Source organism: Crocuta crocuta, unplaced genomic scaffold (genome assembly GCF_008692635.1).
Source record: "Crocuta crocuta isolate KB4526 unplaced genomic scaffold, BGI_CrCroc_1.0 scaffold167, whole genome shotgun sequence".
Taxonomy (NCBI): Eukaryota; Metazoa; Chordata; class Mammalia; order Carnivora; family Hyaenidae; genus Crocuta; species Crocuta crocuta.
In genome coordinates, this window is record NW_027532406.1 from 2,921,126 (window position 1) to 2,935,637 (window position 14,512).

Genomic DNA, 14,512 nt, shown 5'->3' on the forward strand with positions numbered 1-14,512 from the left:
AATTAATCAATGTATTTTATGTTCATAGTCAAAAGAAGAAAAAGCATGACAACAAAACAACAAAAGTATCTGACAAAATTTAATACCAATTCATGATAGAAACTCTCAGAAAAATACAAGTAAAGTGAACTTTATCAACCTGATAAAGGCTAACATTATACTTAATGGTGAAAGGTGGACTGTTGTACCCCTAATGTCCTGTTTCCTAGGACACTTAAAAACAACTGTAAATAAGGGGAAAAGTTGAATGTTACCATGCATGTCCAGGGAAAGGCTCAGAAAAGACCTGAAAAGATCTTATTTTCATACCTCGGGCTGACCCTCAGCACAGAGACAGCCTACAACAATGACAAAAATAAAAAACAATAACTAAAAACAGTATACCCTGGGAAGGGGGGAGAATCTAATTTCCAGAGTTATCCCATTATTAGATTCAAATGTCAATGTTCAGTAACAACAACAGCAAAATAAGGTATATAAAGAAACATGAAAGTATAGCCCATTTAAATGAGAGAAAAAAAACCTCACAAGAAACTACGGTGCTGGTGAGGATGTGTAGAAGAAACTCTCATGCACTGTTAGTGGGAATGCAAATTGGTGCAGCCCCTGTGGAAAACAGTATGGAGATTCCTCAAAAAATTAAAAATAAGGACACCCAGGTGGCTCAGTTGGTTATGCGTCTGACTTTGGCTCAGGTCATGATCTCGCGGTTTGTGGGTTCGAGCCCCGTGTTGGCCTCTGTGTTGACAGCTAGCTCAGAGCCTGGAGCCTGTCTTCGGATTCTGTACCTCCCTCTCTTTCTGACCCTCCCCTGCTCATGCTGTCTCTCTCTCTCTCAAAAATAAATAAAAAGGATTTAAAAAGTTAAAAATAGAATTACTATATGACCCAGTAATACCACTATGGGGCACCAAAGAATATGAAAACAATAATTCAAAAAGATATATGCACCCCTATGTACATTGCAGAATTATGTATAATAGCCAATATATGGAAGCAACTCAAGTGTCCATCAGTAGATGAAAGGTTGAAGAAGGTGTGGTATATATATATATATATATATACAATAGAATATTACTCAGCCATAAAAAAGGATGAAATTTTGCCATTTGCAACAATATAGATGGATCTAGAGGATATAATGCTAAGTGAAATAAGCCAGTAGAGAAAGACAAATACTATATTTCCTCACTCATGTGGAATTTAAGAAAGAAAAAACCAGACAAACCAAAAAACAAACTCTTAACCCAGAACAAACTAGTGGTTACCAGAGGGAGGTAGGTGGAGTGATGGGTAAAATAGGTAAAGGAGATCAAGAGTACACTTATCATGATGAGCACTGAGTAATGTATAGAATTCTTGTACCACTATATTGGTGTTTTGTTTTGTTAAATAGTTGTTTATTTGGGGGTTGGGGGAGTGAGACAGAGCAAAAGGGAGAGAGAGAATCCCAAGCAGGCTCCACATTCACAGCAGGGCTCAATCTCATGACCCTGAGATCATGACCTGAGCTGAAATCAGGAGTCAGATGCTTAATTGACTGAGCCACCTAGTGCCCCTGTACCACTATATTGTACATCTGACACTAATATAACATTGTAAATTAATTATACTGGAATTAAAAATAAGTAAATAAAAATTTAAAAATAACAAAGAACATCTCAAATCAACAGTCTAACTAAACAACTTAAGGAACTAGAAAAAGAAGAACAAAACTCCAAAACTCACAGAAGAAAGGAAATAATAAAAACAAGAGCAGAGGTAAGCAAAATACAGAATAAAAAAACAATGAAAATCAATGAAACCAAAAGTCATTTTTTTAAAAAAAATCAACAAAATTCACAAACCTTTAGCTAGATGGACTAAGAAAAAGAGAGAAGATTCATATAACAAAAGTTAGAAATTAAAATGGGGCTATTACCAATTATACAGAAATTAAAAGTATAAGAGGGTACTATGAAAAATTGTTCACCAACAAATTAGACAAACTAGAAGAAATGGACAGATTTCCAGGGATGTAAAACTACCACACTAAATCACAAAGAAAGAAAATCTCAATAGAACTATAACTAATGAGATTAAATCAATGATTAAAAAAATCTCTCAACAAAGAAAAGTTCTGAGCCTAAAGGCTTCACTGGTGAATTCTACCAAATACTTGAAGAACTAATACCAATACTACTGAAACTTTAAAAAAAAAAAAAACTTGAAGAGGAGGGAATATGCCAAGTGTTATTTTTTCTTGGAATACAAGGATGGCTCAACATATAGCTCTGTCAATGTAATAAATCAACAGGATGAAGAAAAACCCACATGATCATCTCACTTGATACAGAAAAAGCACTTGACAAAATTCAGGATCTTTCATGAAATAAACATTTACCAAAGTAAGAAGAAAGGGAAACCAACTCAAATGATAAAAGATATATATAAAAATTTCTCAGTGAACATTATATTCCAGTGGTGAAAGACTGAAAGCATTTCCTCCAAGATCAGGTACAAAAAAAAGATTCCTGCTGAGAACAAACTGAGGGCTGAGGGGGCGTGGGGGAGAGGGGAATGAGGGTGATGGGCATGGAAGAGGGCACTTGTTGGGAAGAGCACTGGGTGTTGTATGTAAACCAATAAACTATTTAAAAAAAAGATTCCTACTTTCACTACTTCTTTTCAAAATAATGCTGAAAGTTCTAGCCAGTAAAAAAAAAAGTAAAAAAATTTTTTTAGTTAAAAAATAACAAAATAATAAAAAATAAAAAAGATTAAAAATTTAAAACTTAAAAAAAAAGTTCTAGCCATAGCAATAGGCAAGAAAAGGAAATAAAAGGTATCCTAATTGGAATGGAAGAAGTAAAATGATCTCTGTTGAAGATTATATGATCATATATGTAGAAAACAAAGATTACATACACATACACACAAATAGACACACAACTGTTAGAATAAATGATTTTGGTAAAGCAGCAGGATACAAATTCAGCATACAAATATCAGTTGAATTTCTATATACTAACAATGAGCAACATGAAAAGTGAGTTATAAATCAATTCCATCAAAAAGAATAAAACATCTAAGAATTAACCAAGAAGAGGAAAAACTTGTATAATGAAAACTATAAAACATTGCTGAAAGAAATCAAAGATGTTACAAATAAATTGAAATACATCTCATATTCATAGATTGAAAAGGTTAATATTGTTAAAATGTCAATACTACCCAAAGTGATCTACAGATTCAAGTCAATTGCTATCAAAATACCAATATGGGGTTTTTTGCAGAAATAGAAAAACCCATCCTAGAATTCATGTGCAATTCAAGAGACCCCAAATAACCAAACAATCCTGATAAAGAGCAAAACTGGAAGCCTCATACTTACTGTTTTCAAAACTTACTACAAAATTAGAGTAATCAAATACTTATGATATTGGCAGAAATAGAGACATATAGAACAATGGAATAAAATAGAGAGCCCAGAAATAAACCCTCACACATATGGTCAAATGCTTTTTGACAAGGATGCCAAGACCATTTAATAAGGAAAAGGCAGTCTTATCAACAGGTGCTAGGAAAACTAGATATCCACATACAGAAGAATGAAGTTGGACCTAACCCCATATGTAAAAAGTAATTCAGGATGGATAAAGAACCTAAATGTAAGACCTGAAACAATAAAATGCTTAGAAGAATAGAAAGGACAAAACTTCATGACGTTAGATTTGGTAATGATTTCTTAGATAGGATATTAAAGGCATAGGTAACGAACAAAAAGAAGGAAGGAAGGAAGGAAGGAACGAAGGAAGGAACGAAGGAAGGGAAAGAAAAAGAAATTGGACTTTATGAAAATTTAAATATCTTGAGCCTTAAAAGACCCTTTCTACAGAGTAAAAAGGCAGCCCACAGAATGGGAGAAAAATATTTGCAAATCATGTATCTGATAAGAAATTAATATTCAGAATATAACAACAAAAACTAACCTGATTCAAAAATGGACAAAGGACTTGAATAGACATTTCTCCAAAGATCTACAAGCGGATAATGACCACATGAAAAAATGTGCAACATCACTAATCATTATAGAAATGCAAACCAAAGCCAAAATGAGATATCACCTCTTATATACTGGTTTCTATATTTAAAAAACAACAGAAAACAAGCGTTGACAAGGATATGGACAAATTGGAATCTTTATTTGGTCAGAATGTAAAATAGAACAGTCACCATGAAAACTGGTAGTTCCTCAAAAAGTTAAAAAAAATTATCATATGATCCAGCAATTTTACCTCTGGGAATATATCCAAAAGAATTGAAAGCAATGTCTCAAAAAATATTTGTACTCTGATGTTCATAGCAGTGTTATTCATAAAAAGTAAAATGTGGAAGGAATGTACATATCTACTGACCGAATGGATAAGCAAATGCAGTTGCAATATTATTGTAATATACAATTGTATATATTATTGTATATGCAACATATAATATTGCATATTATATTATTCAGCCTTAAAGAGGAAAGAAAGTCTGACATATGCTACCACATGGATGAAATTTGAGGACGTTTTGCTAATTGAAAGAAGCCAGTCACAAAAAGACCAATGCTGTATGAGGTACCTGGAGTAATCAAATACATAGGAATAGAGAGGATCCTCTGTCCAAGAGGAAAGGAAGAATGGGAATAAGTGTTTAACAGATACAGAGTTCCAACTTTAGAAGATGAAAAGAGTTATGGAAATGGATAGTGGTGATGGTTGCCTAAAAGTTAAATGTGTTTGGGGCACCTGGGGGGCTCAGTCAGTTGAGCATCCAGCTCTTGATTCCAGCTCAGGTTGTGATCTTGTAGTTTGTGGGATCAATCCCCATGACAGAGTCTGTGCTGACTGTTTCTGTCTCTGTCTCTCTCTCCCACTTCTCTGCACATGTGTGCACACACTCCAAAGATAAATAAACATTGAAAAAAATGTAATGGGGCATCTGGGCGGCTCAGTCAGTTGAGGGCTCAACTTGGGCTCAGGTCATGATCACACAGCTTGTGAGTTCAAGCCCCACATTGGGCTGTCTGTTGTGAGAGTGGAGACCGCTTGGAATCTTCTGTCCCCCAAACTCTCTGCCCCTACCTCATTCATGCTCTTTCTCTCAAAAGTAAATAAACATTAAAAACACATTAATGTTATAAATAATAATAAAGTGTGAATGTGTATAATGCCATTGACTGTACACATATGGGTAAGATGGTAAATTTTATGTAATGTGTATGTTACCACAATAAAAAACAGACATTAAGAAAAGAATATTTTGCCATTACTTTTGAAAACAAAGATCACAGAGTTTGATAACATACTACCTAGGCATGTATGTTATCAAATTGTATTATCTTTGCTAAAAATGGCCAAAAATACTGAAGATGAACCTAAGTCTACAGGAAACAAGAACTGAGAAACAAATTAAACACCATGGAAAGGGGGAGGAGACAAATCCAGAAAATGAAACATTCTATAAAACAATTGGGCTGATGTCTTCAACAAATCAGTGTCAGAAAAAAAAAGTATGTGGGAGGAAAACTGTTCTAAATGAAAAGAAATATAAGAAACATAAGAACCAAATGCAACATGTGGTCTTTGATTGGATCCTAGTTTGAACAAACTAGCTACAAAACAAATTTTGGAATAATTGAGAAATATTAAATGTAGACTGGGCATTAGATGAATTAAGGAATTACATTTAATTTATTATACACTTGCTAGATTGATAAAGTTACTGTGATTATGTAGGAAAATGCCATGTTTCGAATTTGTATACTTTAGTACTTAGGGGTAAAATATCATGATGTCTGTAATTTACTTGAAAATATTTCAGCAAACAAGAATAGATGAAACAAATATGACAACATTTAGCTATTGTTAAATCTAGATGATGATTATATAGTATTCATTCAGTATAGTAATCTCTCTACCTTTTTATGTATTTCAAATTTTTCATTAACAAATATTAAGCACATACACAGAGTAATACAGCGGTGAAAAACCTGGTCCACACCTTGTGTGCTCTGTAAGTCACTCTAAGGTCTGCTAAAACCATATGCTAGGCAAAATGGGAAGATCTAGAACAGTATTGTTTAAACTGCAGATTGCAACTTTCTAGTCATTACTAAAATCAATTGAAGGGGATTGTGTCCAGTATTTTTTTAAGCTTATTTATTTTGAGAGAGAGAGAGTGCGTGCGCACGCACTTGAGTGGGGGAGGGGCAGAGAGACAGGAGAGAGAAAGACAATCCCAAGCAGGCTCCACACCTTCAGCATGGAGCCCGATGTAGGGCTCGAACACACGAACTGTGAGGTCATGACCTGAGCTGGAACCAAGAGTCAGACCCTTAACCACCCAGACACTCCATGACCAGTAATTTCTTGCACATGAAATAGAATAGAAAAATATCTAAGGGTTTTCAGCTAGTAAGGATGAATATTACATGGAACTTTGTTTTAATCATATGTATCAGTTACTTTCATATGTATGTGTGTATATGATTATGCTGTAAAGTGAATTTTTTACTATAACTTATATGCAAAAGTTTAATAGGTTGCTTGAGTGGCTCAGTATTTTCCACCGGAAGTCACCAACAATGGTGTCTTCTCAAGTTTCAAGTTAATTTCTCTTAAATTTCTTTGACAATGCTTTGTTAGCTGCACTGTGCTTATCTGATAGATGACCCAGACATGTTCTCATTTTCTTTGTTTTGATTTTTCTAGTAACTATGACTGAAGTTTTACCAAAGGAGAAGAAACAGAAAGATGAGAAGACCTTAGTTCTTGGTCAAGCTGTGGTGGACCTTCTTCCTTTACTGGAAGGTCAGATGTGTGATTTGCTCAGTAGCAGATATAGCAAAGTTTATAAAATTTAGCTCCAGTGAAGTCCCTCAGTGAATTTGAGGGACTTGATAAAAAGATGAGCACATTAATATCTGCCTAACCTTTCCTTCTATGACTTGACTTTGCCTTCTTTTTGCAGGAGAGAGTTCATTTGAAACAATAATCCCCTTGCACCCTATGCCAGGCTCGCCTTTAGAATCTCTACGGTCAGGTGCTAAGGTAATCAGTTTTAAAACTCAACTTTCAGCTAGCCGTTCAGTCTACCAAGTCTATTTGCTATAAAGGTTCAATTTATTTGAGTCCAGTTCATCAGGTGTCTTCACAGGCACACATAGTGCTAAATTCTGGGAAACAAAGATGAATAAGGCAGAGTCCTACTTTAGGAGTCCATAATCTACACATCATGGATTATAATCAGTGTGATTAAATGGTGGACTGGGGCATGTGGGCACAGAATAGTTATTGGTTACTTTGCCCAGGGGTACATGTAGGGAAGGCTTAACCATGGAAATGCCTCTTAAGCTATGTCCTGATGGATTAAACTAAATAATAGATGAATGCACCTAAAACATTTTCTGGCATAGTGAGCCTCAACTGGTAGGCTGTGCCACTGGTGTCTTCTGGGCTTTGTTTTCCATTCTTCCTGGGAATTAGTAGCTCCTTGGGGCATTACTTTTGCCACTGTGGTGCAAGTGCACTCACTTTCCGCAGATACCACAGCTGCCTTCTGCTTTGCACAAGTAAAAGAGAGAGGAGGGCCCAAATGACCGTACTATTTCAATGCAGTTTCCTAATTAACCATCGCTGTAGGTCCTTCTTGCTTCTTGTTGATTCCAACCTTGGAGCTGCCACAATCCACTCCTGCATCTCCTGTGGTCCTTTCCCTCTCTTATTTTAGGCTGTGGTTGGTTTTCTCCTCAGTTTTTGTTTGTTTGTTTTTGTTTAAGATCTGATTTAACTTGCTTTCTGTCTTTCTAGGATTATTAACCCTATGTAGTCTAGTGATGGCATTTATTATTTTCCAAGGATATTATAGCATTATCCTTTTATTGGCTATAAAGATATAATTGAGTATTTTTCTGCCATTCCATGTGATTTGTGCTAGAAAGAGGTATATATTGAGCTCAGTCAGCCTTTCTTGGTTCAATATCCCTGCCTGTGTACTGTTGATTTTCCTTACATATCTTTAGAAGAAAAGTTAGTCAAATGGATTATTAGTCCTGAAGATATTTTCTCATAGTATTCCTGTGCTCACTTATTTTACACACTCAGTGAAAAAAATATATGACACTTAATTTCCATTTGCTTGAGAATTCTCAATTTATTTATTACGTTTTATTTAGTTAAGTAATCTCTATACCCAACATGGGGCTCAACTCATGGCCCTGAGATCGAGAGTTGCACACTCTTGTGACTGAGCCAGCCAGGCACCCCTAGAATTCTCACTAATTTTATATTTAAGCATTACACTGGTAATTCTCAAGACTCAAAGAGTAAATGATATAAACTTGTTCTTGGACAAGAAGTTCCAATTCATCTTCAAGTATTCCCTGTCTTGATTCAGTGATACAATTTAGAAACCTTAGAGACATTTTACTTATTCTTCCAGAGACATATTGATTGATTGGATATATCATATTCTTAAATGCCTCTTTGTTAAAATCTTCTTCCCTTTGCCTAGGTGGCTCAGTTGGTTAAGCCTCCAACTCTTGATTTAGGTTTAGGTCATGCTCTTGCCATTTGTGAGATGGAGCCCCTTGTTGGGCTCAGCACTGACAGTGTGGAGCCTGCTTGGGATTCTCTCTCCCTCTCTCTTTCCCTCTCCCTCCCTCCTCTCTCTGTCTCATGCACATGTGCATGTGCTCTCTCGCTCTCAAAAAGTAAATAAACTTAAAAAAAAGTTTTCTTCTCTTTGATGCTCTCATTTCTGGTTCACTGACTGTACCTTCTCAGATTCCTGCCCCAGATCTTTTCCCTCTGCCTATGCCTTAAGTAGGAAGGTTCTGTCCTTGGCCACCTTTTCATCTTAGTCTATGATCATATTCCTGGGTTGCAGGGAGGAGGTTATTCATGATTTTAATAGTTACCAGTATGAGTGCTCCTTTGGACACAAAATACAACCAATCCAAAAATCTGCCTTTTAGCAAATCCAGCCTCTTTATCTTCTAAATGCCTCTGGACTGTCCTTAGCTTTATTCCCACTTTTTATTGCCTTATTATCTCTCATTGGAACATTACAAGCAGCCTTGTAACTACCCTTGCCTCCCCCAGTTTTGCCTTCCCACTGCTTGCAGGGTGGCTTACAAGGGAATATGGTCACATCTCATCCACTGCTCAGTACTATGTAGTTCATGGATCGCCCCACTGCTTACATGTTAAGGTCTAGATTCCCTAGCAGTCATGCAACAGCTTTTATAATAGGAGTCTGATACTTGTTCAGTCTCATCTCTCAGACTCCCCTCCTTATGCTTTATATTATAAAATCCTGAGCTACTTACATCTGAACTAACTATATCATGCTGTTTCAATCCTCTTTTACAAAAATTCTTCTTTTTGTTCAGAATTATTTTCTCTTCTTTTTGTGCTTATCTAAATTGCAAACTATTATTCATTTTGTAAGTCAATTTAGACATCACCATTTCTCACTCCTCCCCACCACAATAATTAATTATTCACTTCCTCCTTGGTGCTCCTTAATTAGGGACTAGGGCATTTTATACAGGTCTCTTTTATAGCATTTATCTTAAATCATGGAATTATAGTATGAATCCCATAATAAAAGGGGCCACATCTTGGGACATCTGGGTTGCTCAGTCGGTTAAGCATCTGACTTCGGCTCAGGTCATGATCTAGCCGTTCATGGGTTCCAGCCCCGCGTCGGGCTCTGTGCTGACAGCTGTGTCTCCCTCTCTCTCTGCCCCTCCCCACTCATGCTCTGTCTCTCTCTGTCTCAAAAATAAATTNTAGGGGTTTGATCCTGCCAACTATGAGATCATGACCTGAGCTGAAATCCAGACTTAGATGCTGAATGACTGAACCGCACAGGTGTCTCTAGATTTATATTCTTAGTGCTGTGGTAAACTGCCTGGCATGTAATTAGCAACCAATACACATTTTGTTTTATTTTGTTTTGTTTTATTTTGTTTTATTTATTTTATATGGAAGGCTTCATGAATTTGCATGTCATCCTTGTGGAGGGGACATGCTAATCTCTGTATCATTCCAGCCAATACACATTTTAAAGCTACTTTTTATTGTATCCTGTGTGAAAATATCAGATATATACGTATATATCTATATCTGTATCTGTATCTATCTATATATGGGTATATATATATATATATATATATTTGAAAAAAATGTTTTCTTATTAAAAGCACATTGCCAAATCAGAATTTATATTGGAGATATAACTTGGAAATTTCTCATTAGCAGAATACATAATTCTTTGACAATATTAATTGTTCTTATTAATGTTGATTCCTAAGAAATAAAATAAAAATTAACAAATTATTTTTCTCCTCTCTAAAAAAGTGACAGTCCTACTTGGATACATCACTAACATCAAATCCTTGGCAGTTCTTCTGAAAAATTCATTTTTGAGCTTGTTCATGTGGCCAAGAAATATTTTCTCATCTGTGAAAAATAGAAATATAGTAAAGAATGTGATTTTCCTCTTTTCCTTTGGCACGCCACTGAAGATCTTGGTGTTGCCATAGGCCGCCGCCCCACCCGGTGTTACTGGTATTGTAAGAACAAGCCATATCCAAAGTCTCGCTTCTGCAGAGGTGTCCCCTATACCAAGATCCGCATTTTTGACCTGGGGTGTAAGAAGGCAAAAGTGGATGAGTGCCCACTATGTGGCCACATGGTGTCAGATGAGTACGAGCAGCTCTCCTCTGAAGCCCTGGAGGCCGCCCGTATTTGTGCCAACAAGTACATAGTGACAAGCTGTGGCTAAGATGGTTCTCATATCTGGGTACTACTCCACTCCTTCCGTGTCATCCCAACCAACAAGATGTTGTCCTGTGCTGGAGCTGACAGGCTCCAGGCAGGTATGTGGGGTGCCTTTGGAAAGCCCCAGGGCACAGTGGCCAGAGTTCACATTGGCCAAGTCATCATGTCCATCTGTACCAAGTTGCAGAACAAGGAGCATGTGATTGAGGCCCTGCGTAGCACCAAGTTCAAGTTTCCTGGCCGCCGGAAGATCCACATTTCCAAGAAATGGGACTTTACTAAATCTAATGTGGACCAGTTTGAAGACGTGGCGGCTGAAAAGCAGCTCATCCCAGATCACTGTGGGGTCAAATACATCCCTAATCATGGCCTCTTGGACAATTGGTAGGCTCTGCACTCATGAGAGCCTCAGCAGTGCCCTTCCCATTGATGCCAACCAATAAGTCCTGTTTCCTGTCTAAAAAAAAAAAAAAAAAAAAAAGAATGTGATTTTCAAATACTTGGTAAAAAAAAACTAAATTTTTAAAAAGTACTACATTTAATTTACAAAAATAGTCATAGACTATAAACTAGCAAAAACAGGTAGCTGAATCCCACTCATATGAAACTACTATTAACATTTCAGTATAGAACCTTCTGATTCTTCTTGTATATGTATTTGTATACGTGTGACTTGAGTATGGTAGAGGGGAAAGGCCTCTAGTTTAGGAATAAGATTCTCATCTTGGCTATAGTCATAACTCATGGGACCTAGAGAAAGTTATTTGAAGCTTCTATATGGAAATAATTAAACTTGACCTTCTTATCTTGAACAGTGATATGAGGTTCAAATGAGATAATGAGAAAAAGGGGAGTGGGGAGGCCTCTGGCATTTGCAAAATGCTGCATAATTTTATTCTTTTCTAGCAGTGCAGTCTTGAAGTTAAAGTATTTGTGGCAGAGCCCTTATTAACCACAGCCCAGACTTTAGGAGGCAATCTACTGAAGGTCACGTTGGAAGCTGCCTATTCTGTGCCTGAATCTTTCATTCTAGTAGGGCCTCAACAGAACTACATGGTTGGTCTGCAAGTTCCGTCATTTGGAGAGGTAAAGCCCTATAGCCAGATATGTATATAGATTTAAACACTCATATAGTCATCTCTTCCTCACCTGCTATCATTCAAACCAAGCTCTATTAATTGCAGAAATTTATTTTAGGCTTAAAAAAATAAGGCTTCCTAATATTTTATATATAGATATTTATAGTTCACATGTTATATATAATATACATTATATATAATTCATATCAATAAATACATATTTATGGTGGAAAACATGAAACATTTAAAAATTGATAATTTTTAATGCATTTCTGCATATTAGTTTTATGTATATATTTTGTAGATTTTATACAATGTACTTAATTATATAAAACTCTCTCCTAATTTCAGGTTATTTTCTTAGTCCAAATTTCTAGAGAATAATTGGATTTTTTGAGGCTTTTGATATTTCCAAGTTGCTTGCTAAAAGGGTGATATTAGCTAATACTAATATGTTTTATTGCAATTTACATTTCAGCATAGAATCCTCCAATTCCTCTTCACTATTCACATTCCCAACAGCAGTGTAAAGAGTTCCAATTTCTCCATATCCTTGTCAACATTTGGTATTTTCTGTTTTTTTGTTTTTTGATAGTATCCATCCTTATACATATGGAGTGGCATCTCCTTGTGTTTTAGATTTGCATTTCCCTAATGACTGATGATGGTTAGCATCTTTTCCCCTCCTTACATTGCCATATGTATATCTTCTTTGGGGAAATGTTTATTCAAGTGTTTTGCCCATTTTTGAATCCAGTTGTTTTTTGTTGTTGAGTTTTAAAACTACTTATATATTCTAGCTGTTAATCCCTTATCAGGTATGTGATTTGCAAATATTTTCTCCCATTTTTTACTTTTTTGTTAGTATATTTTGCTGCATAAAATTCTTAATTTTGATGGAGTCCAATTTATCTATTTTTTTTTCTTTTGTTGTCTGTGCCTTTGGTGCCATAATTAAGAAATCATTGCTTAATCCAGTGTCATGAGGTTTCCCTCCCTGTGTTTTCTTCTAACAGTTGTACAGTTTTAGCTCTTAGATTTAGGCCTTTGATCCATTTTGAGTTAATTTTTGTATGTGGTTTAAGGTAAGGATATAAGTTGATTTTTTTGCATGTGGATAATTAGTTTTCTCAGCACCATTTATTGAAAAGACTATCCTTTCTACACTGAATGGTCTTGGTATGGTTAATTTTGAAAATTTTTGTCAGCATTCTCGTTTCTTTGGAGGAGCAGATTTTCAGATGTTCTTACTCTGCCATTCCAGAAATGCCTTTCCTTCACAAAAGTTTTTTTAACATAAAGAACTAGAATTGTTGAATTATAGGGTATGACAATTTTAAATTTACTGGAGACTACAAAATTGCTTTTCACAGTTATACTAATTTATCCTTCCATTAGCTATGTATAAGAATACCATACCCTTTACAATATTGCCAGTGCTTGATATTTTCAGACTAATTTTGCCAATCTGTGGTTTAAAATGATATTTCATAACTTTAATGTGCATTTCAATTATTATTGATATCTAGCATGTTTTTATTTAAACATTGGATTATCTCATTTCCCTTTATACAATTGCCTATTTATATCTTTATTAATTTTCTTTTGCAAGAATATATTAGAGAAATTATAGATAGGAAAGTTCCTATATTGTTAACCCTTTGTCAGATTTAAGTTAGTTATTAAAAAGGTAATTTTTTAAAAGGCATATCATAACTCATATAAATATAAAATGACAAGAAGGTTTTAAACCAGTTCAAAAAATTGGAAGAAATAACCCATATATAAGCAATCAGGAATGTTGAAATGAATTTGCTAATAATTCTAAACTCATCAGTCACAGGTCAATAAATTATTATATATCCACTGGACAAAATATGTTTGCATATCTATGGACAAGAATAATTTGCATTATTACCCTTTTTTTAAATAAATTAAAGAATTATAAAATAGCACAAAGACAATGAAGGACACAGGCTTCTCTGTAAAATCAGATAATCACAAAAGGAAGGGTCTGTTAGATAACACCCATCATTACATTGAAAAGATACTTCAATAAACATTTTTGTTCATTTCAAAAGTCTTTTACAAAACTTCCTGGTGTATGATAATTTATTCTGTAGAAAGACTATCCCATTTTGTTCAAGAATGGAACTCTGAAGATTGGAGGAGAAAGAGAACCCGTTCCCCGGCCCAAAAAATGGCCAATTGCCAACATTCTGGCCCCAGGAGCTAATAACATTCCTGATTCTTTTATTATTGGTGGACCCTATGAGGAGGAAGAAGGAGAACTCAACCGCCCTGAGGTGAGAGCATTATGTACTTTTTTTTGAGACAAACTAAGTGCACAGACAAATGGTAAGACTTTTTTTGAATCACTCTAATTTATATACATCTGCTACTTGTTAAAATAAAACAATTGTCTAATTCTGATGAAAATGTCTCCTGACTTCTTAAATTCAACAAACAAAATAATTTATTAAAATCAGATTTACTTTTTATTTTTTTAATGTATTGATTTTTGTGTGGGCACTAATATGGCCATAATGCATATAAAAGCAAATATATATACTCAAAGAAAGGAAGACTCACAAACAAAAATATTTAGAAGAGCCATGC

General features: G+C 35.2%; 1 protein-coding gene, 1 non-coding gene and 1 pseudogene across 8 annotated transcripts in view; 2 read left to right on the forward strand and 1 right to left on the reverse strand.

The window, feature by feature from the left end:
- Positions 1 to 14,512, forward strand: part of CFAP70 (cilia and flagella associated protein 70) — a 97,206-nt gene that overhangs the window by 9,041 nt on the left and 73,653 nt on the right. For 6 of the 7 annotated variants that reach the window (XR_013338653.1, XM_077778540.1, XM_077778542.1 and 3 more), the window contains 4 exons: positions 6,738 to 6,836; positions 6,997 to 7,076; positions 11,721 to 11,900; positions 14,017 to 14,199. Coding sequence is in view for 6 of the 7 variants with exons in the window: in XM_077778540.1 (XP_077634666.1) it covers positions 6,738 to 6,836; positions 6,997 to 7,076; positions 11,721 to 11,900; positions 14,017 to 14,199 (542 nt within the window). In the remaining variant the exon portion in view is untranslated. The remainder of the gene's footprint in view (positions 1 to 6,737; positions 6,837 to 6,996; positions 7,077 to 11,720; positions 11,901 to 14,016; positions 14,200 to 14,512) is intronic. The other variant, XM_077778541.1, reaches the window with a different exon arrangement.
- Positions 7,621 to 11,217, forward strand: LOC144243546 (large ribosomal subunit protein uL16-like; annotated as a pseudogene).
- LOC144243614 (U6 spliceosomal RNA) lies at positions 10,010 to 10,111 on the reverse strand. The gene has a single exon (XR_013338701.1). It is a non-coding gene; the product is annotated as a U6 spliceosomal RNA (small nuclear RNA).